An 18921-nucleotide genomic window follows, 5' to 3' on the forward strand; every position below is an offset into this window, starting at 1 on the left:
CCTGCTGGCCACGGCCGAGTGACGCTGGCATGTGGGAGTCAGAGTGTACCGGTGTAAGTATTCACATGCCCATGTAGTGATAAGACAACCGCGAGCGCGAGCATGTGAGATGTAGACAACAACTTGACAACTTTCACAAGCTTCTCGGGCATTTGATATCGTGTTTCGACGCTACATCAACGCTGCTATTGCCATCATTATACACTCGCATGTCAAGAGTGACAAGCGCACTCCCCGTTTGCCTCCAAAACACGCAGCATGGCTGTCGTCCAAACCCTCTCATCACCCTTTGCGGGCATCTCACAGTCATCCCTGACACCCACACCAACCATCCCAACCCCAACCCCCACCCTCCTCCTCGCAGCCGCAACAGCAGGCGCCACAGAAGCTCTCTGGACACACCCCCTTGCTCGCTTCAAATCCCTCTCACACTCCCACCTTCCCCTTCCCCCAACCACGCACAACCCCCTTACGACATTCACCCACGTCGCGCGCCACAACGGTCTCGCCGCCATGTACACCAGTTGCGCACCACGAGTACGCAGCACGTCGTGCAGTGTGAGCGTGCGTTTCGCCGCGTATAGTTTCTTCCGCCGCCACCTCGGCTCAGACACGGGCAAGCTTTCCCCAATAAGTGGGCTACTGGCGGGCGCGCTAGCAGGTGCAGTCGAGGGTGTTGCAAGAGAGACGGTGGCGCGGATAAGAACTTTGCGGATCGAGGGCGAAGATGTGCTGCGTGTGAGCGGTCTGCGGGGGATGGGGAGTGGGTTGATACCAGCGGTGCTGAAGCAGAGTGGTACTCAGGGTGTCAAGATGGGGAGTTACAACGTCCTGCGCGAGATGACGCGGCGTTGGGATATACCACAAGATGCAGCAACGGTGTTTGTGACGGGTGCTTTAGCAGGTGTGGTAGCGGTGTATGTGACGCAGCCATTTGATGTGGTGAAGATCCGGGCGCAGGGTGTTGGGACGGTAGCAGCGTTCCGAGGGGCGGTGCGACAGGCGGGTGTGGGAGGACTGTGGAGCGGAAGCACGTCGCGGGTGAGCAGGCTGGCTTTTGGTAGCGGTATCCTGTATACTGTGTACGAGAAGGTGGCCACTGCGATTGATGGATCGATGGAGACGGAGCTTCTCGTGTTTACACCGGTGCGCCGCGAGATATATAATGCATAATCGTCTCTTGCCCTACGCTGCTGGAAGATCCGTCGAATTTTCAAACAACCAGCTCGCCGACTCCAGGCATCGCGCCATCTCTTTGCTTTGCAACCTCGAATGCCAAGACGGTGTGATCTGTGAAGTACATCATCAATCTCCACCGCCTCATGCCTGGTTTTCCAGCGTCCTCGAAGATATGTTCGTTTTCGTTGCTGAATCTGTCAGGTCGATCCAGCATTCCTTGGACTGGCCCAGCGGCGACACCAATCAATCTCGCACCTTCGACGTCCCAGATCTTACTCTTGTCATCGTTTGAAAACGGCAGCACATACTCTAGCTGAAAGCCGTACATTGGCCGGCCCTGCGTTTTTTTTTGCTGATTTTGTAAGGCTGAAGATACCAGCGCGTCCATTCGGTGAGGCGACAATGAAGATGCCCAGTTCCGGAATTTGTGTGGTGTAGCAGTGGCGATCGTGTGATCCGGGAATGAATGGAAATGCGTTCTCACGTTTGTCTGGGTGAAGGGGTTGTCGAATAGTGATAATGGGATCCGATTTATCGCCAATGTAGTCCAAAGGTCGCTGGTAGAGATGAACGTCTTCCTTTGTCACTATCAGAAGCGGCGATGTGATTTTCGGCTGCGCTTGTCAGTCGAAGTAGCTCAGTAAAGTAAAGTGGCTTCTGCATACTTGTCTTGCCAGGGTGAAGGCTGTACCAATCTCGCAGTACGCTCGCGCAGGTTGGATCGCATTGGCAAACGCGATGTGAATATGTGTAGTTGAAGGTACAAACAATCCATCATCTGAATCACTTTCATCGTCGTCCCAGACAATAGTGGTAGTGTTCTGGTTCAGTGGCTGAAACCACGCTCCGAAGGGATTGATAGCGTTGACGGGTTCCTGAGCTACGGCGACTTGTGTCGAGGGTGCACCATGCGATACGGTCCCGATATTCGCGGAACTATCAAGCGTATCTTCTGAGGACTCCACTGGCTCTTGAGACAGCTGATCATCCACCGGATCTCCGGTCGCGTCGAGCTCCATAACTGCTTCTTCAATGCTATCTACGTATTCACTGTCGGTGGACCCAGTGGATGAGGACAGCTGTGATCCTTCATCATCAGAAATTACGGACCCAGCCTCAGATATGTTCATGTTGCTGAATTCGTCATCAGACGAAGCCTCGATGGTGGGTATTCCCATATGAGGATGCTTACGCGGCTTCACGGCGAACCGTGATTTGCACTCACTAACATCCCGGATATGAGGAAAAGGGTGGTCCACAGGGAGCGCCGGAAACTGCAGCGATGGGTCTTCAAAGGCGATATCAACATCGAGAAACATGGTATCCCATACTGCATGCGGAACCATGCTGGGTCTCAGACACGCGCAGGTTCCAGGATTGAGTTTTGGCGCTTTGGTGGGGTCTCTGACGCTTGCACAGAACCCGAGTCGAATGGTCCGAACAGCCTGCTCTGGGTTGTGAAGATCCCATATCAAGGCTTCTCCGTTGATCGAGCAGCTTGAAAGCCATCGACCCGACGGATCATCACCGCTGTTGTTGAACGAGACTGATGGCACATTATGGCGTGCAGAGAGGGTAATGATGTGGTCTTGCCGCCGCGGTTGTGGAAAGTCCTTCGACTCCTCTTCATCGGAGCAATTACTCAGTCCAGAGTCAGACGACGCATCCTCGTCGTCTGAGTAGTCCATCGGCTGCGCCAATGCATAGGCAATGACTGTGACCTTCTCAGTGTTCGCGCTGATCGCGATCATCCGTGCCTCCTGGTGGATGGCAAGGCCCCACGCGCTAGCACCGACGTTACGGTGCAGAAAAGTCCTGACAGGCTCTTCAATATCGAATTCATCTTCGTCATCTGGTGCTTCCCGATGCTTATCAAGCACGCGCTGGATTTCTTCGGTACGATACCCGATCACGTCACCGTCATCGCAGGTAATGAGGATGATTTCGTCCTGGCCCAAGTAGTCTACATGAAGTCTTGTGATCGAATGCGAATCTTCGTGGTCAATCCCAGGTGTCAGACCTGGCGCTGAAATGGGTGGATGCAGAATCAATGCTGGATCGCCTGGGATCGACTGATCTGGGAACTTGGGCTGATAGACGCGGATGGTGTCGTTGCATGCTACAAAGTAGAAGTTGTGACTTCGGGACAGAGCGGTCAGGTCACACCTCCATGCTTTGATCCGCGGCCGTTCATGACGGTCGGGAAACTATGTCTGTCAATCCCAACCGCGCGCAAGCAAATGAATAATGCTGGTGTAAGGAGCAGCTTACTCTTTTGTAGCCTAATTGTACACTCGTCGCTGTACACGAAATGTTCTTCGACATCCTGTGCCCGCATCACTGTAATCTCGGAGTGCGACGATGTCGGTTGTTTGCAAGCCGGCGAGGCTTGGGTGAGGAGAGTGGAGCGTGACGCTGTTAGCGTCGACTGTCACTGCCTGATTGGGCACACTTATTCCACATGCAGAACAGGCTGGGAGCATGTTTCAGCTTGGAAAACAGTCTGTGTGGTCAATCAATCAGGAATGGTAGAGACGAGGGAGAAAGGTCATTGGCAGGTCAGCCAGTCATGTATTAATCTGGTCTATAACAAGATGAATGCCGTGCTTCTATAGTCACGGACAAGCAAGGTCTTTGCAGCGGTAGCCCATGGCCATACCAACGCGTAGTCATATTGCCTCAGATATCGCATCAGATCGTATCGAATATGTTTTCGCTAGATCAGGCGACCAAACGCCGTCTAGTGCTTCGCCGTAACCTTGTCGCCGGTAAGCTTCTCAACAGCCTCCTTTGCACTGTAGAATTGTTAGCCAGTCCAATGTAGAGATGGCAGTGAATACGTACACGTCGCCGAGAGCCACCATGCAGACTGTTTGCCAGATACCGAGACCGATTCTGGGGGTGACACCGCGGTACAGGCCCTTGAGACCGTTGTTGGAGTAGATGTACTTCGCGGCCGATGAGACATTCAGGTTCTTGGGGCGGTTGGGGTCGACTGTCTTAGACTGCAACTCAACGCGGATAACCTCAATAGGCTGGTTCCACGCACTCAAACCACCACCAATGGCGGAAGCGGTGATCTTCTCAATCACACTCAGCTTCTCGCCGCCCTCCTTGCCAGTGACTCTCCGAATACCGGTCTCAGCAACACGGGACAGACCGAAGCGGGAGCCCCAGTTGGTGACCTGGCGCACGGCGACGGCATTGACACCACGGTTGATACCACGGAGACCCTCGGTGCGCCAGATCTGCATGAATGTCTCCATGGTGCCTGGAGGCTTGCCGCCGGAGGCCACGACCTTGTGCTTTGTGATCTCGACCGTCTTCATGCAGGTGCAGAAACCCATGGTGGCATAGGCCTGCGCCAGACCACCTGTCATACCACCCGAGATACCAGCGAGGAAGTCGGGTGCGCCGAACGACTTGGCGTAGTACTCGGCCTCGGAGGCGACGAAGAGGAGGACGGCGCCCTTGGTGGAGGCTTCGATCCAAGCCCAGGGGATGAGGCCCTGGTAGACTGTTCACGGCCATGTCAGCGCTCGGCGTCCCGCGTCAGCAAGCGGCAATTGCTACTCACAGCCAAAGACTCCTCCACGTCCCCAGACGCGGGTGATGGCACCAGCCATGCCCTCAGACCTATTGGCAGCCATGGTGGTCTTCACGACCTCCAAGGGCTGTGCGACCGTGTTAGCTGCTGCGCGCTTCGCGGTGGACGTCTGCTGATTGCTCTCGTACCTGTCCCAGAGTCGTCACTTCAAACAAGTTGAGACCAGCACCCACTGCACACACGTTAGCTCTCGACACGATGCTGCACTCGGCTGCACTCACGCAACAGGTTGCTGAACTTGACCGGCTTCTTCTCGAGCCTGGGCGGCCCGTCGCCCGCCATGGTGGGCACGCCGGTGGGAGGTGTGGAGCTCATCTCTGGGGTTGTCTTATCGAAGGTATGGGCCGGACCAAGGCAGAAGGGTGCTTCGCCGCGAAAGTGAGTGTGAGTGAGAAGAGACGGGCAGCTGGCATAAGCAAAACTAAAAGTGATGCGCGCGCTGCTCAAGCTCTCGGGCGGTCAAAGTGTAGCGTCGCAGTCGGGCCAGCTGGTCTGTGGTCCTTAGAGCTGTGTCGGGAACTTGGCGGGCAGCAGCTCGAAACGGTGAGGCTTGCGACGAATCAACGGGCGCGCAATTCAAGTCTCTGTGAGGCTGTGCGGCTCTTGTATGATAATCTGCAGGGCTTGAGCACACCGTAATTTTCGTGCGCTGACGGCCGTGGATCTGACCGATTCAGCATCTGCTCTTGCTCCTTGGAGCTCCCGGAGCGATCATTCGAGGAACCTCGGGTGCCCACCCGCGCATGTGCCCTGTGGAGAACTCAACAATCCCGCGGGTGTGCTTCGGGCCCCCAACACGCCAACATCTGTTTGTGTACGCGCTCAGCACTGGCATGCTAATGGCCCATGTGTTATCGTTGATCTCACGCGCATTGGCCCTGCTGACGGCGCATTCAGCTAAAAATTATTGCAGCGAACACGCATCTTGACGTTGCCATACAGAGCACGGTCAGTAGCCGCGGTATTTGAGCGGCTTTTGAAAATGATTCGAACGTGAAGATGTGGTATTGTAGCAAGTCGTTTACTAAAAGCTATATTGAAGCAGAGACATCCAAGGCTGTGATGCGTGCTAAGACACCGAATGCACCTCATCCCTAACCCTACAAACCCAATCTAGATAGTACATAGGCGTCTCTTTGACATGTCAAAAAACTCCTCATATCGCTCCTTAACGGCCGCGCAGATCATGACAATATATTTACAACTTGGCGCCGACCAGCTTGGCGTAGGCCTCGGTGGAGAAGGACTTGGGGCGCTCGATGGGCGCACCGACGGCACGGTCGATGATGAGCTGGGGAAGCACACCGAGAGCACGCGATACACCGAAGAGGACGGTGTAGTAGTTCTGCTCGGTGAGGCCGTAGTACTGGAGGAGGACACCGGAGTGGGCGTCGACGTTGGGGTACGGGTTCTTGGTCTTGCCGTGCTCGGTGAGGACACCGGGGGCGATCTTGTAGACCTGGCTGACGAGCTTGAACATGGGGTCGTCGGGCAGGTGCTTCTGGGCGAACTCGCGCTGGGAGACGTAACGGGGGTCAGTCTTGCGGAGAACGGCGTGGCCGTAGCCGGGAACGACCTGGCCGGCCTTGAGGGTGGACCAGAGGTAGTCCTTGATGGCCTGGTCGCTGAGGTCGTTGCCAATGGCCTTCTTCATCTTCTGGAGCCAGACGAGCACCTCCTGGTTAGCCAGGCCGTGGAGAGGACCGGCAAGACCGTTGAGGCCGGCAGCCAGGGAGAGGTAGGGGGAGGAGAGAGCGGATCCGACCAGGTGGGTGGTGTGGGCGGAGACGTTGCCACCCTCGTGGTCGGTGTGGATGGTCAGGTACAGACGCATCAGCTCGACGAAGTCGGCGTTCTCAGCAAAGCCGAGCTGGTTGGCCAAGTTGTACGAGTAGTCCTTGTCCTTCTGAACAGGGGCGACCTTGCCGTCCTTGTAGATGTTGCGGAAGATCTTGGCGGCAATGGTGGGGAGCCTGGCAATGAGGTTCATCGAGTCCTCGAAGGTGTGCTCCCAGTACTGCGACTTGTGCATGCCCTTGGCATAGGCCTTGGCGAACTCGGACTCGTGCTCGAGAGCAGTGACGGCGATGGAGAACTGTGCCATGGGGTGGAGGTCGCTGGGGCAGCGGTCGATGAGCTCCTCGACGAACTTGGGGACGTCGGAGCGGGCAGCCCACTCGGCGGACAGGTCGCGGACCTGCTGCTCAGAGGGAACCTCGCCGGTGAGGAGGAGCCAGAAAAGACCCTCGGGGAGGGGCTCCTGGCCGCCGGGGGCCTTGGGGAGAAGCTCCTGGCACTCGGGGATGGTCTTGCCGCGGAAGCGGATACCCTCCTCGGAGTCGAGGACGGAACCCTGCACATTGTCAGCCGGCTGTCATACAGCTGAGAAGAGTGGCGCGCGTACCTCCCAGACAAGGGACTTGATGCCACGGGCACCACCGTAGACCTGGTCGAGGGTGACCTCGCCAATGACCTTGTTGCCGTGCTCCCTGCGATGCAATGTCAATGGCTGCCTGCGCGGCGGGCGGAGCGGCGGACGTACTTGCGGAGGGTCTTGATCTTCTCGATCTCACCGGGCAGCTTGGCGGCGAAGGTCTCCTTCAAAGACTGCAATTGGGCCTGTTAGCGATGAACCGGACAAGCAGCGATGCCGGCGGCGCATACCTGGGTCTTGCTGGAGTAGGCGCGGGCGCCGGTGAAGGCAGCGGACCGCATGGGGGCGGCGGCGCGGAGAGCGCTCTGGCTCAGACGGAGTGCGGAGGCCATTGTTGGTGATGAGGTGTGGAGGTAGGCTGCACGTCAAGATGGCGGAGGATGGCAGGCTTTAAGAGAGGCGCGAAAATATCGGTGGAGCTGCTCAAGCTCATCAATCAATCAGGACCGGGCCGCCCTAGCCACTTCTGGCAGCGCTTCCCTCGGCACTTTCGTACGAAGGGAACGGAAGAGACCGCTTCTTTGCTTATATTCTTGCTCCATCGGCACACATTTACTCAATTGACCGCGCTTTACACTGCACATCATGGTGGACGGCTTGTGTGGTGCATGGTCAGCTCTTGGATAGCTGGACTCAACCGTGCTACGTAATGCACGGAATGCGCTCAACAATCTGACCCGCCGTTGGCACACCACACCAGTGACCAACGTGTACGCCCCCTGCTGCAATACTTCCGGCTGCTTCCTTGTGCGAGCTCCGGAGTTCCGTAATGAGGCGTAGCCACGATCGTTGCAGCTCGAATGCTTCCGATGAAGCTCGGGCTATGTAGATGGGTGACCTCAATGCCAAGCAACATATAGCTGCCACCCTAGCTGCACGCAATGCGCTGCACCTGATGAGCTGGTGAGCTGTCTGGCGAGCCGACGAGCTGCGCCTGAGCTGCACCTCGATCGCACGAAGCCACTGCAAGGTCAGAAGCACTATCTGCGGGCCAAGTAACCAGCTCTTCTCAGCGCGAGCCCCGGAGGCGGAAACTTGCTGCATACGTCACGTGCCAGGGCTAGCGCGGCTTCCCGTCTCCAAACTCGGCACGCATCCTCTCCCCACTGCTTCCAAATACGCCTGCGCGCTTGACATAGACAGCGCCCGCGCCTGCACTCCTACTGCTTCCTGAGACTCTGGAGATTAGCTGCGATAATTTCCTGTCGCGCGTGAAAGATTGCGCAATCAACTGCTCTCACAACGCTGTCGCGTAGAAGCATAGTTCCTACAGCGTTGCGCTCCCAACTGGACTCCACCACTGCATTCGCCGACCGGACTCTCTGAACCAGTTGCTACATTGCGCCTTACTCGATCCGCTGCTTGTCCTCCTACACTCTTCGTACAACCTAGACTGTTCCACCAGAGCTCTTGATCTGCAGTTCCGAGCACTGTCGCGTGTTTTGCCTTCCCGGCTTGCTCACCACACTGCATTTTACCTGCACATACCCGTCGAGGATTTCATTGTCTCTTATCAGTCTGGTCTGCTACACTAAATTTAAGCATGGCAGCAATGAACGAGCTGGAGTCGCTTCTGCAATCCCTCCAGGCCTTGAAGGCACCCGGCGTAACTCCCACCAAGGTCAAGGCCATTACTGCGATTTGCGTAGAGAATATTCAGGTATGCCGGCCGTCGAGTCCTCTCTGGCGCAAGTCGCCTTCGCTATCCCTGCGCATTTACTAAGTCTTTATTCTCACCTCTAGGCCGACTCGACCATAATCCAAAAGATCCTTCAGCAGCTGCAAAACAGTCCCGCGACACATAAGCTCGGTGTATTATACGTAGTAGACTCGGTCACTCGCCAATGGGTGGAGAAGGCTAAGGCCGCCGGGCAAGTAGTGTCCCGCAATGCTGCTCCTGGCACATATGCTGCAGGAGTGCAGAGAATGACGGATGTTCTGCCAGCCGTAATGAACGACCTTGTTCAGCATGCACCTGACGCCCAAAAGGAGAAGATCACCAAGCTCTTAGACATCTGGCAACGTGGCCAGACGTTTCCTCTAGACATGCTCGTAGCTTTCAAGCAGCAGTTGACCGGCAACCAGCAACGTAGGTGCTCCGCTTCTTTCTCTCGCCGCTCCGCCTAACACCTCATCGTGTAGATACCCCAATGGCGCCGCGAAGTCCGCCAAAGGGTAACAACTCTGCGCCAGCTCCCCATTCTCAGACTAATGCGCAGCACACAGCCGTCCCCATGCCTCCAACCATGCCGCAAAATTCGCAAGACCCCGGTGCCTTACTTGCAGCTCTTTCCGGCTTTGTACAGCCCAACGGCCAAACTAACGCAGCGCCCGCTCTTCCCTTTCTCCAGAATATGGTGCCACCACCACCTCCACCAGGCTTTGTGCCGCCACCTCCGCCAGCAGCGAGTGTACAGCCTGCGATGCCCCCGCCTCCCCCGGCTGGAATGAACGATCTGGCCAGCCAGATATTGCAGGCTATGAGTGCAGGTTCCATCGCGCCAGATCAGGCCATACAGGTACTAAACGCTTTGGCAGTAGCACAAAATGGAGGGGTATCAATGCCACCAGCACAGCCTACAGCGGTACCCCAGGTGCATTCACCGGCGCAAGCCGCGACGCACAACGGTAACTCGCAGCCGCGGTTTGAGCAAAACGACACGAAGATGCGAGACCGTAGTAGATCACCTGACTATCATCAGCGTGTGTCTCCTGGCCGTAGATCACCTCCAAATCGCCGAGAGAGCCCTGTGTACGGTTCTTACGATCCCAACGCAATTGTTGATGGTAATGCGGCAAATCGCTCGGACCGCAATGATCGTGGTCGTGGTCGTGGTAAGGCCCGAGGCGGTCGCAATGATCGTAATGAGTATCGTCAACGTACACCGCCAGCGGAACGGCGACAGCCAAGTCCACCTCAAAACGTCGTATATGGTCAATCTCGTTACATTGAGTGGGATCAAAGCTTGCCACGCGACCACATCAGGGTATTGAGTCGCACACTGTTCGTAGGCGGCGCAGGCGGCACAGAAGGTGAGATCCGGGCCATCTTCAGCCGGTTCGGTAGGGTTCAAACATGCATTGTGAACCAAGATAAGCGGCACGCATTTGTCAAGATGTTGACTCGTCCTGATGCCGTTGCTGCGAAGGAGGGCATGGATAGTTTGCAAGATCCCGTTGCGCAGTCGAAAGCTCGCCAGGTAATTCCCATCCGATCATATGTGAGAAGGTTGCTAACATTAATAGACACGTTGGGGAGTTGGCTTCGGTCCTCGAGACTGCAGCGACTACAGCACTGGCATTAGCGTAATCCCAATCTCACGGTTGACTGATGCCGACCGCAAGTGGGCTTTGACAGCAGAGCATGGTGGGACAGGCGGTCGGCCGCTCGAAGGCAGCATGGTGATCGAAGAACCCGACATTGAGATTGGAGCAGGTGTTTCGTCGAAAGGTAAGTCGTCGCGCAGTCTTCACGACGCCTGTCATCTAACAACATGCAGCAATTAGTAGACGTGTTCCGACCGATGGAGGACGCGCCGGTCGCGGCGGCTTCGGCAACCGTGGCGGTTTTGACAATGGGCCAAAGGTCCGCAAGCAGGAGCAACGCCCCGCCCACGACCCTCGGCATGTCTCTCCGCGAGGAGAGCAGGGTGTCGCGGTGCCGCCCGCTGTCCCAGGCTTTGGCTTCCAGCTCCCTGGATTTCAGGCCCGGTAATGACAAGCTGATCGATGACAGTACCGAGATAGACCATTATGACATGTATGGTCAGGTCTACGGCGGATCTATCTTCACTTTCGGTTATTACGCTGCCTCAGACACTGGATTGTCCCAGGCTCAACAGTAGTATACCTTATACTCAAGTGCACAGTATGGCGTTATGGCGCGATATATTATGGTCAAAAGTAGAGGCGCAGCATATGCATTATCCACGGCCTCGGCTTCTTGTCGATGTAGGCATTGTACGAGTAGTAGTTCACGATCCCATGGCATTTGGGTCACGCAAAGATTCTTGCGGCGGTCCAATCAAAAGCAATTACATTCTGAATGTTTGAAATGTGATATTTTCTATTGTTTTGTGACGTATACTGTCGATGTTTTGTATGGTAGCATGCAGATCTAAGATGCGTCTTGGGTCGTAACACCGAGTGTCATGGAAGACCTGATTCAGTCAAGCCACAAGCACGCCAAAGCTTCGCCTAGTTGTCGTCCCAGGTCAGCTTGAACCGGCCCGGCGCGTTCTGGTATTCCTTCAGATTCTGCATCACCTCCTCCGCCGACAGCGCCTCCTTGATGATGCCCGCTGTGGTCGCGCCAACAAAGCCGCTGGTCACGGCATTCTTCACCCACTCAATCAGCCCCGTCCAGTACCCCTCGACATTGAACACCACCACAGGCATCCCGTGGATCCCCAGCTGATTCCACGTCGTGACCTCCATCAGCTCCTCAAACGTCCCGTACCCGCCGCTCAGCGCCACAAATCCGCCGCCGGCCCCGCCCTCCATCACCTCCCGCGCCAACATCTGCTTGCGGGTGTGCATGTCGCGCACGACGGTGGTGCGCCCGTACACGGCCTCGTCGATCGAGTGCGAGGTCGGGTCGGCCGGGTCGTGGTTCTGCTCGTAGCGCACCAGCGGCAGCGGGATGATGCCGTGCACTGCGCCGGGGCCCGACAGCGAGACAAGCGTGCGTGCCACTTCGCCCATCAGCCCCACGGTGCCGCCGCCGTACACGAGGTGCGCGCCTGCCGCGTGCAGAGCCCGGGCGAGGGCGCGTGCCGACTCCATGTGTGCGGGCGAGGTGCCTTCGGAGGCGCCGCAGCTGGAGGGGTTAGTGGGGGTGCGGTGGAGCGAGGGGCGAGTCTTACAAGACGCAGACGACGGGCGGCTTGGGGGAAGCAGTGCCGTCGGTGGTGGGGATTGTGTCTGCCATGGTGTTGCAGGTGTGGGCGTTGTTGTCGTCGGTGAGAGTATTGGTTGTCGAGGGAGAGGCTGTTTTATAGGTAGCAGAGCTAAGGCTGCCCTTGCGGAGCAATTGGCGTCACACGGGATTCGTACACGCGAGGCGCGGTGCGGCGAGAAGGATGCCGATGCTGTGCTGTGTGCTGGCGCAGTGTCAGCGCGCTGTCTGGGTTTTCTTCACCGTCGACTCATCGCCGCCGCGACGGTGCAGCGGTTTCGTCACCGGTGGCCAGCCGCGGCCTCGTTGGCTGGACCCTGCGGCACTGTGGCACCAGACGCGCTAGTCGGCGGCCTGGAGAATTGTGGGGTCCTTGGCGTGGCGCGCTTCCACGCTTCTGTGCACTTCTAGGATTTGGGGCCACCGTGACCTCGACCTCCGACTGCAGCGCTGACTCTGCATTGACCTTGTGAGAGCCGCCAACGCATCGCACAGCAGCCATGGCCGAAGTACAGCAGCCAGAGGGCCAGCCCGCGGGGCAGAGCGTATGTACGGCGTCCCCTCCGCGCCGCACAGCTAACACGGCGGGCAGATGCTCCGGACGGCCGCGCAGAGCATTGGCATGTTCCTGCTCATCCAGGGTGGCATGAAGTACTTCCTGAAAGCTCCTGCGCCTGTCGCTCAGCCCGGACAGGCGCACTCGGCGGCCCCCAGCGGTGGAGTGGCCGTCTCGATCCCCGCGTGGGAGAATCGCCCGCACCAGCTCGACGCGGGCGCCGATTACAGTCGTGTGCCGTGGAACATCGCGCCCATGTGGCAGGTCGGCGAGGAGCTTGATATCTCCATGTACATATCGCCGTCGGTGGCGATGCCGGCGCTCAAGTCGGTGCCCAAGGCCTCGCAGCTGATTGACGAGAAGAAGTTCGTCTACGGCGACTACAAGCAGAACCGCGAGATCCACGTCGAGTTTACCGTGCCCACCGAAGTCCAGCACAATGCCTCCCTGCTCGCGCATTTCTACGTCGGCAAGAGCGGCGCCGTGCTGGATCCCACCCAGCCTGGCTACGATCCTGCCCGCGCCTACCACTTCATCCGCCCATTGACGCAGTATCAGCCCAAGAAGAAGGTCTCCAAGACTAGGAACCTACTCAGCGACATGCCCGAGAAGGACGCCGTCGAGACAGAGGACGAGAAGAAGGCGGGCAAGGTCATCGGCAACTACTACCACCCCAACTTCACCATCTCCATGATCCCGGACTCCGGCGTGCTCAGCTACCCACAGATGCAGCCTGGGCCCAGGAAGTATCTGCAGCTTGAAGCAACCGGCCAGCGCGATGCATCTGGCCAGCATGGCTGGTACTACCCGATTCTCTACACCAACACTTTCTGGCAGCTCAAGAAGCACATGATTGAGCTGAACGACACGGTCACGACGCTGCCGATGAACGTCAACCTGAACAATCTTGCCAACTGGAAGTTCAACCTGATGGCCTCGGTCGACGAGAACCTGCGCAGTCAGGCCGCCGCCGCTGCTGCTGGCCAGTCGACTCCGGGTGGTGGCGACGGGTCCGAGATGGAGATGTTCAAGGAGATCCTGATTGACAGCAACTCGTACCTGCTCGCCATCACAGCCATCGTCTCCGTATTCCACATGATCTTCGAAATGCTTGCGTTCAAGAATGACGTCCAGCATTGGCGCAAGAAGAAGGATAACGTCGGTACCTCGGTCCGCACCATCGTCGCCAACGTCTTCATGCAGACCGTCATCTTCCTGTACCTCCTCGACAACAATGAGAACACCTCCTGGATGATCTTGTTCGGTCAGGGTATGGGTATCGCTATCGAAGCCTGGAAGATCACCAAGACGGCCAACATCCGCGTCCGCGCCACCGCTCCCGGATCTCTCATCCCCTACACTGTTGTCCTAGAAGACAAGCACGTCGCTTCTGAGATCGAGAAGAAGACTGAAGAGTACGACCAGATCGCCTTCAAGTACCTGTACATGGTCGCCGTTCCCCTCCTCATCGCCTACGCCATCTACTCACTCATGTACGACACGCACAAGAGCTGGTACTCTTTCATCATCACCACGCTCGTTGGCTCCGTCTACGCTTACGGCTTCCTCATGATGGTGCCCAGCCTGTACATTAACTACCGCCTGCAATCCGTCGCCCACATGCCCGGCCGCGCCATGACCTACAAATTCCTCAACACCTTCATCGACGACCTGTTCGCCTTCACCATCAAGATGCCCACGCTGCACCGCCTGGCCACGCTGCGCGACGACGTCATCTTCTTCGTCTACCTGTTCCAGACGTGGAAGTACAAGGTTGATTACACCCGTGTCAATGAGTTTGGCCAGGGTGGTGATGATGAGGAGGTCGAGGAGAAGGATGCGAATCGCCCGCTGCAGGCGCATCCTGATGGGGATAAGAGCCCGAAGACGCCGAAGGCGGTTGAGGCCATGCACGAGAAGGAGGCTGTCAAGGCGACGGGCGCGCAGAAGCAGGGCGCGAAGAAGAGGAAGTGAGGGTGTTGTATATGGTCTATTGGACGAGTGGAGGCTGTGATTAAGGGGTTGCCGTGTTAGGTTGAGAGTATGTAGAGTAAATATTTTAATTGTGTGTAACGTAGCGGCGCATGAGCTCGTTCTCGCTGCGTGTCTGTTTCAGTTCTTCCTCTCGTCAACATCTCTCAATGCTTTTTCCTCTCATCCCATTTATGGCTTCCCTCCCCTCTCGTGGTTCCTCAAAACCTCCACTTCTGCACCCCGTATCTCCATTTACAGCCCCACCTTATCTAATAGTGGAAAACAGGAGTATCTGGATATTGTGGCATTGAAGATATATTGCTAAGTGAGACAGCATTGGCCAACCGGGACTGCTACTACTCCTCGTCCTTCTCTCCTGTCCAGAACAACCACGCAACGACGATAAGGAGCTTCAATCCTACCGCAGTCCATAGTGCTCCAGCAAGGCCGACACCGCTGTGTGCCCACAGCCCTCCAATACAGGCACCCAGCAACAGCAACACGGGAGCACCAATCCTCCTGTTCCTTTCAACATTGTCCAAAGCAAACAGCTTAGGGTCAGAGAACAAATCGCAGTAATTGCTCGTCAGAACAACACTAGTCAGTCCGTTGAACTGCAATGCGCGTGACGTCACCGCTTGTCCACTCGACTGGAACGCAACAGCGGCCAGGGGAACAAGGACCTGCCAGTGCAGCTCTTCTTTCACGGCATCGCCGACGGTGACAATAACTGCAGCCAGGACAATCAGCAGCAGCTGTGCCGAATAACTTGCAATAAGCACCCAGCGCTTCTTGGGCGAGAAGAAGCGGTGGAAGCGCGCAAAAACGAACGAACCAAGGCAGAACGACACAATCGACGTGAGTGCCTTGACCCATCTGATGCCCTCGTGAGGCGCAACGATGCCCAGCCCTAGGTAAACAGTGTTTCCTGCCCGTTTCATCAGCCCTGCGATATTTGCTTTTTCCGCTCCGCTGACTCACCCGTCTGCATGCTGACGAAACTGCCCCAGATGAACACGGCCGAGCTGTCCAGCAGCCCCGTGATGATGTAGCCAAACAGCAGCACCGCGTCCGCCCAGTTACGGCTGACATCATTGGTGAAGTGGGCACGGATGCGCGTCGGGCCCGAGGTTTTCGCGACGCCGCCGAGCAGCGGGGTTTCCTCGTCGGCGCGCGCAGCGCCGCTTGGTGTGGTGCCGGGCATGGTAGGGGAGGGAGTGCAGTGCGTCGGGGGCGGAGCTGCACGACGGCCAGCGGTTACATATGTAGCGGGCCGTGTCTGGGACTAGACAGCGCTGTCAAACGCTCGCAAACAGGTTCTCGCACAGCGTCTCCACTGATATGTCGGCTGTGCGGGTGCTGCACGGTAGATCTACAGGCACGCGTCAGCTTAAGCTTTAAAGCGACAAAGCTTCACCCGCGGGCGCCGGCAATTGCAGGATAGTCCGGGCTTCTGCTATGCACCTGCTGGAAGCGGCTGTGCAGCGCGTTGTGTTGCTTTGATGAGACTGATTAAGTATGATATTCATTAATTGGGTGCGGGGAAGCTTTGGAAGCGATGGGTGCGGACAGCGGACAGCCACAGAAGCCCTTGTTGTGAAGCTTGAAGTAGCGCTATTGGATGCTCAACCCCGGAAAAGACGGGATGGAGTCTCAGTCATCACCAGGTATACAATTGCCGGTCGAGCAGTCAAAAAGGCAGAGCTGCCCGCTTTTCACTGCTGCTCTGTAGTTGAGTTCAATTGAGAAGCCATCATGCATTTGTCGAGCTTCATCGTTGCCCTGGGTGCTTGTGGTGCGTTGGCCGTACCTGTCCAACAACAGCCATTACAGGGTAATGTACGACACCACGCAGGCCCGCACAAGGTGGCAGATCCGTACACGCCTGATGCCCGCACTCCATACGATGACAAGATTGATGCACAAGGCGACAAGCTGCATCCTCTGCCATGGGTAAGTGAACACTGATGAAGACCTCAACACCACCAAGACATTACGTCACGAGACCATCACTAACATCACACAGCGAAATGGTGATGGTGCGACTATGTTGGGGCCCCGTAACAGGGATCGCGAGAGGCAGAACCCAGATCTTGTCCGGCCCCCTAGCACTGACCACGGCAACATGGCCAACATGCGCTGGTCGTTTGCCGACTCCCACATTCGTATTGAAGAGGGGGGATGGACACGCCAGACCACCGTTCGTGAGCTTTCGACCAGCAAAGAGCTAGCCGGCGTCAACATGCGTCTGGACGAAGGTGTGATCCGCGAACTGCACTGGCACAAGGAAGCCGAGTGGGCGTACGTACTCGAAGGCAGCGTCCGCGTCACCGCCATCGACACCGAAGGCGGCAGCTTCGTCGACGATTTGAACAAGGGCGACCTGTGGTACTTTCCCTCGGGGCACCCTCACTCCCTGCAAGGCCTCTCCCCTAACGGCACTGAATTTCTCATCGTCTTCGACGACGGCAACTTCTCCGAGGACTCCACCTTCCTGCTCACCGACTGGGTAGCCCGCACGCCCAAGTCTGTGCTGGCAGAGAACTTCCGCGTCCACCCTGAGGTCTTCAACGCCATCCCCCAGAAGGAGAAGTACATCTTCCAGGGCTCCAACCCGGATAGCATCGAGAAGGAGATCCCGAGCAGCAGTCCCGGCTACAAGAAGTCGAAGCTGCAGTTCACACACAAGATGCTCGACCAGGAGCCCGTCAACACCACAGGCGGCCAGGTCCGCATCACCGACTCGACCAACTTCCCCATCTCCAAGACCGTCGCCGCAGCGCACCTCAGTATCCAGCCCGGCGCGATGCGCGAGATGCACTGGCACCGTAAGCTTCTCTATCTCTCTTTCAATCGAACACCCCACTAACCCATCCCAGCCAACGCCGACGAATGGTCCTTCTTCATCAAGGGCCGCGCGCGGGTGACAATCTTCGCCGCCGAAGGCACAGCCCGGACCTTCGACTACCAAGCGGGCGACGTGGGGATCGTGCCGCGCAACATGGGCCACTTCATCGAGAACCTGTCCGACAACGAGGACATCGAGGTGCTGGAGATTTTCCGCGCAGACAAGTTCCAGGACTTCAGCTTGTTCCAGTGGATGGGCGAGACGCCGCGCAGGCTGGTGAAAGAGCATTTGTTTGCGCATGACGAGAAGAGCGGGGAGAGGTTCTTGAAGAGTATCGAGAATGCGGAGAAGGATCCTATCAGGAGTGTGTTAGATGGGGAGGACGAGGAGGATAAGGAGGAGTTGTAGAGTGTGGTTGAGGGAGTGAGGGAGAAACACTGTCTCTGGTCGTCATGGCGGGGTTCTTTGAGAGGACGTCGAGCCCAGAGACCAGGGTGACGGGATTACGAATTTATTTAATCATGTACACATAAGACCTAATATACAAGTTCAGACACGACGCCTTCGAATGGTATCTACCGTTTGCCAGCCTACGATGGAGATAGGACGCAGTGCCAATCTTGCCATCTATTCCCACTCGTCACGTCTCAGCTCGCACTCAACGCCCTGATCTTCTGTCTGCGTTCTACCCTCTCCTCCTCATTCTCTTCTTCCTCGTTCTCTCCCTCAGCAGCTCTCACCTCCGCCACCACACCCCAAATAGCCACATACAACACCCCCAGCCCCCCGAAATCACTCACCACCCCACCCAACCCCTCGCCCAGAGCACGTAACCACCCCCTCCTCAGCGCCCCCAGGGACTCAAGCCTCAGCAAAGCAACAAACCCAACTCCCTGAACCGCGTCGTCTCCGTACTTCTCCTTTCCCGCGAACATTGAGCTCAAATAGAACATCCATTCCGCGCGCGGCGCGGCAGAGAAGTACGCCTGCTCTGCCGGGAGTGGGGGTGGAAGGACGCGGGAGAGAATTCGGGTGCGCGAGGTGTGGGTTGGGCGTACCTACCTAAGGTAGGTAAAGTTCGAGGAAGCGGGAGTGAGGGTGGGAGGTCGCTGAAGAGAATTCGGGCGCGGAGGTTGGTGAAGAGGGTCTGGGGATGGGGTTGCTCGGCATGGTGGAGGTGTAGTTGTGGCGAGGCCGGGGGTGGGTCTATTGGAGTGGGGGTGGAGCGCTGGAAGGGATTTGGCGGAGAAGAGAACATTTGTGGTTATTTGGAGGGAGAGGGTTGCGCTTGTCGGGTAGTTGTCGATCGGTGGAAGGGTGATTTTGCCGGAAGCGATCTCACCACCATAATCATGGGTTTTGTCTTGCTGATAAGTAGGTTTGTCATGTCGTTTCAGTGTGCACCTGTGCAGGCAGTCGCTGAGCT

The 18921-nt window shown here is 57.1% G+C and overlaps 10 protein-coding genes across 10 annotated transcripts; 4 read left to right on the top strand and 6 right to left on the bottom strand.

Moving 5' to 3' along the window:
* Nucleotides 1-97: 97 nt before the first annotated feature.
* C7974DRAFT_97978 (tricarboxylate transport protein, mitochondrial precursor) lies at nucleotides 98-1316 on the top strand. The gene has a single exon (XM_046147647.1). The coding sequence runs from the start codon at nucleotides 259-261 to the stop codon at nucleotides 1171-1173; it is 915 nt and encodes a 304-aa protein (XP_046001241.1). The 5' UTR covers nucleotides 98-258; the 3' UTR covers nucleotides 1174-1316.
* C7974DRAFT_420559 (uncharacterized protein) lies at nucleotides 1214-3723 on the bottom strand (the record flags this gene model as incomplete). The annotated part of the gene is made up of 4 exons (XM_046144266.1): nucleotides 3451-3723; nucleotides 1845-3386; nucleotides 1506-1793; nucleotides 1214-1456 (listed from the first exon to the last, which is right to left on the bottom strand). The coding sequence occupies exons 1-4, from the start codon at nucleotides 3502-3504 to the stop codon at nucleotides 1214-1216; spliced, it is 2127 nt and encodes a 708-aa protein (XP_046001242.1). The 5' UTR covers nucleotides 3505-3723.
* Nucleotides 3724-3919: 196 nt separating this feature from the next.
* On the bottom strand, nucleotides 3920-5101 carry C7974DRAFT_430749 (mitochondrial DNA replication protein YHM2; the record flags this gene model as incomplete). Its single annotated transcript, XM_046144724.1, has 5 exons — nucleotides 3920-3974; nucleotides 4024-4696; nucleotides 4757-4853; nucleotides 4915-4958; nucleotides 5008-5101. 5 exons carry the CDS (start codon nucleotides 5099-5101, stop codon nucleotides 3920-3922), a joined length of 963 nt encoding a protein of 320 aa, XP_046001243.1.
* A 668-nt stretch (nucleotides 5102-5769) lies between these two features.
* Nucleotides 5770-7800, bottom strand: C7974DRAFT_460462 (citrate synthase mitochondrial precursor). Its single transcript, XM_046146140.1, has 4 exons — nucleotides 7451-7800; nucleotides 7329-7393; nucleotides 7191-7275; nucleotides 5770-7139 (listed from the first exon to the last, which is right to left on the bottom strand). The coding sequence occupies exons 1-4, from the start codon at nucleotides 7550-7552 to the stop codon at nucleotides 5985-5987; spliced, it is 1407 nt and encodes a 468-aa protein (XP_046001244.1). The 5' UTR covers nucleotides 7553-7800; the 3' UTR covers nucleotides 5770-5984.
* C7974DRAFT_98048 (uncharacterized protein) lies at nucleotides 7795-8514 on the bottom strand. The gene has a single exon (XM_046147648.1). The coding sequence runs from the start codon at nucleotides 8262-8264 to the stop codon at nucleotides 7863-7865; it is 402 nt and encodes a 133-aa protein (XP_046001245.1). The 5' UTR covers nucleotides 8265-8514; the 3' UTR covers nucleotides 7795-7862.
* C7974DRAFT_98061 (uncharacterized protein) lies at nucleotides 8515-11017 on the top strand. The gene is made up of 5 exons (XM_046147649.1): nucleotides 8515-8880; nucleotides 8964-9309; nucleotides 9363-10420; nucleotides 10467-10671; nucleotides 10721-11017. Exons 1-5 carry the CDS (start codon nucleotides 8764-8766, stop codon nucleotides 10933-10935), a joined length of 1941 nt encoding a protein of 646 aa, XP_046001246.1. The 5' UTR covers nucleotides 8515-8763; the 3' UTR covers nucleotides 10936-11017.
* A 242-nt stretch (nucleotides 11018-11259) lies between these two features.
* On the bottom strand, nucleotides 11260-12450 carry C7974DRAFT_385122 (uncharacterized protein). Its single transcript, XM_046140920.1, has 2 exons — nucleotides 12086-12450; nucleotides 11260-12039 (listed from the first exon to the last, which is right to left on the bottom strand). The coding sequence occupies exons 1-2, from the start codon at nucleotides 12148-12150 to the stop codon at nucleotides 11418-11420; spliced, it is 687 nt and encodes a 228-aa protein (XP_046001247.1). The 5' UTR covers nucleotides 12151-12450; the 3' UTR covers nucleotides 11260-11417.
* Nucleotides 12451-12537: 87 nt separating this feature from the next.
* On the top strand, nucleotides 12538-14946 carry C7974DRAFT_98231 (cleft lip and palate transmembrane protein 1-domain-containing protein). The gene is made up of 2 exons (XM_046147652.1): nucleotides 12538-12662; nucleotides 12710-14946. Exons 1-2 carry the CDS (start codon nucleotides 12618-12620, stop codon nucleotides 14645-14647), a joined length of 1983 nt encoding a protein of 660 aa, XP_046001248.1. The 5' UTR covers nucleotides 12538-12617; the 3' UTR covers nucleotides 14648-14946.
* Nucleotides 14826-16008, bottom strand: C7974DRAFT_98228 (uncharacterized protein). The gene is made up of 2 exons (XM_046147651.1): nucleotides 15629-16008; nucleotides 14826-15575 (listed from the first exon to the last, which is right to left on the bottom strand). Exons 1-2 carry the CDS (start codon nucleotides 15849-15851, stop codon nucleotides 15004-15006), a joined length of 795 nt encoding a protein of 264 aa, XP_046001249.1. The 5' UTR covers nucleotides 15852-16008; the 3' UTR covers nucleotides 14826-15003.
* C7974DRAFT_98209 (oxalate decarboxylase oxdD) lies at nucleotides 15996-17983 on the top strand. Its single transcript, XM_046147650.1, has 3 exons — nucleotides 15996-16600; nucleotides 16674-17475; nucleotides 17527-17983. Exons 1-3 carry the CDS (start codon nucleotides 16403-16405, stop codon nucleotides 17901-17903), a joined length of 1377 nt encoding a protein of 458 aa, XP_046001250.1. The 5' UTR covers nucleotides 15996-16402; the 3' UTR covers nucleotides 17904-17983.
* Nucleotides 17984-18921: the final 938 nt, after the last annotated feature.

The sequence above is a fragment of the Boeremia exigua genome (assembly GCF_020726555.1).
Source record: "Boeremia exigua strain MPI-SDFR-AT-0100 chromosome Unknown C7974scaffold_2, whole genome shotgun sequence".
NCBI classification, from domain to species: domain Eukaryota; kingdom Fungi; phylum Ascomycota; class Dothideomycetes; order Pleosporales; family Didymellaceae; genus Boeremia; species Boeremia exigua.

Excerpts from the sequence above, each read along its gene's own strand:
- C7974DRAFT_98228 (XM_046147651.1), bottom strand. The coding sequence starts at position 15,851 with ATGCCCGGCACCACACCAAGCGGCGCTGCGCGCGCCGACGAGGAAACC. Across the intron at positions 15,576-15,628 it reads TTTCGTCAGCATGCAGACGG|GAAACACTGTTTACCTAGGG; the intron begins GTGAGTCAGCGG and ends TGAAACGGGCAG.
- C7974DRAFT_385122 (XM_046140920.1), bottom strand. The coding sequence starts at position 12,150 with ATGGCAGACACAATCCCCACCACCGACGGCACTGCTTCCCCCAAGCCG. Across the intron at positions 12,040-12,085 it reads CCGCCCGTCGTCTGCGTCTT|CTGCGGCGCCTCCGAAGGCA; the intron begins GTAAGACTCGCC and ends TAACCCCTCCAG.
- C7974DRAFT_98048 (XM_046147648.1), bottom strand. The coding sequence starts at position 8,264 with ATGCAGCAAGTTTCCGCCTCCGGGGCTCGCGCTGAGAAGAGCTGGTTA.
- C7974DRAFT_98231 (XM_046147652.1), top strand. The coding sequence starts at position 12,618 with ATGGCCGAAGTACAGCAGCCAGAGGGCCAGCCCGCGGGGCAGAGC. Across the intron at positions 12,663-12,709 it reads GCCAGCCCGCGGGGCAGAGC|ATGCTCCGGACGGCCGCGCA; the intron begins GTATGTACGGCG and ends CACGGCGGGCAG.
- C7974DRAFT_98209 (XM_046147650.1), top strand. The coding sequence starts at position 16,403 with ATGCATTTGTCGAGCTTCATCGTTGCCCTGGGTGCTTGTGGTGCGTTG. Across the intron at positions 16,601-16,673 it reads AGCTGCATCCTCTGCCATGG|CGAAATGGTGATGGTGCGAC; the intron begins GTAAGTGAACAC and ends AACATCACACAG. Across the intron at positions 17,476-17,526 it reads GCGCGAGATGCACTGGCACC|CCAACGCCGACGAATGGTCC; the intron begins GTAAGCTTCTCT and ends AACCCATCCCAG.
- C7974DRAFT_97978 (XM_046147647.1), top strand. The coding sequence starts at position 259 with ATGGCTGTCGTCCAAACCCTCTCATCACCCTTTGCGGGCATCTCACAG.
- C7974DRAFT_98061 (XM_046147649.1), top strand. The coding sequence starts at position 8,764 with ATGGCAGCAATGAACGAGCTGGAGTCGCTTCTGCAATCCCTCCAGGCC. Across the intron at positions 9,310-9,362 it reads GTTGACCGGCAACCAGCAAC|ATACCCCAATGGCGCCGCGA; the intron begins GTAGGTGCTCCG and ends CTCATCGTGTAG. Across the intron at positions 10,672-10,720 it reads AGCAGGTGTTTCGTCGAAAG|CAATTAGTAGACGTGTTCCG; the intron begins GTAAGTCGTCGC and ends AACAACATGCAG.
- C7974DRAFT_460462 (XM_046146140.1), bottom strand. The coding sequence starts at position 7,552 with ATGGCCTCCGCACTCCGTCTGAGCCAGAGCGCTCTCCGCGCCGCCGCC. Across the intron at positions 7,394-7,450 it reads CCTACTCCAGCAAGACCCAG|TCTTTGAAGGAGACCTTCGC; the intron begins GTATGCGCCGCC and ends GCCCAATTGCAG. Across the intron at positions 7,140-7,190 it reads TCAAGTCCCTTGTCTGGGAG|GGTTCCGTCCTCGACTCCGA; the intron begins GTACGCGCGCCA and ends GACAATGTGCAG.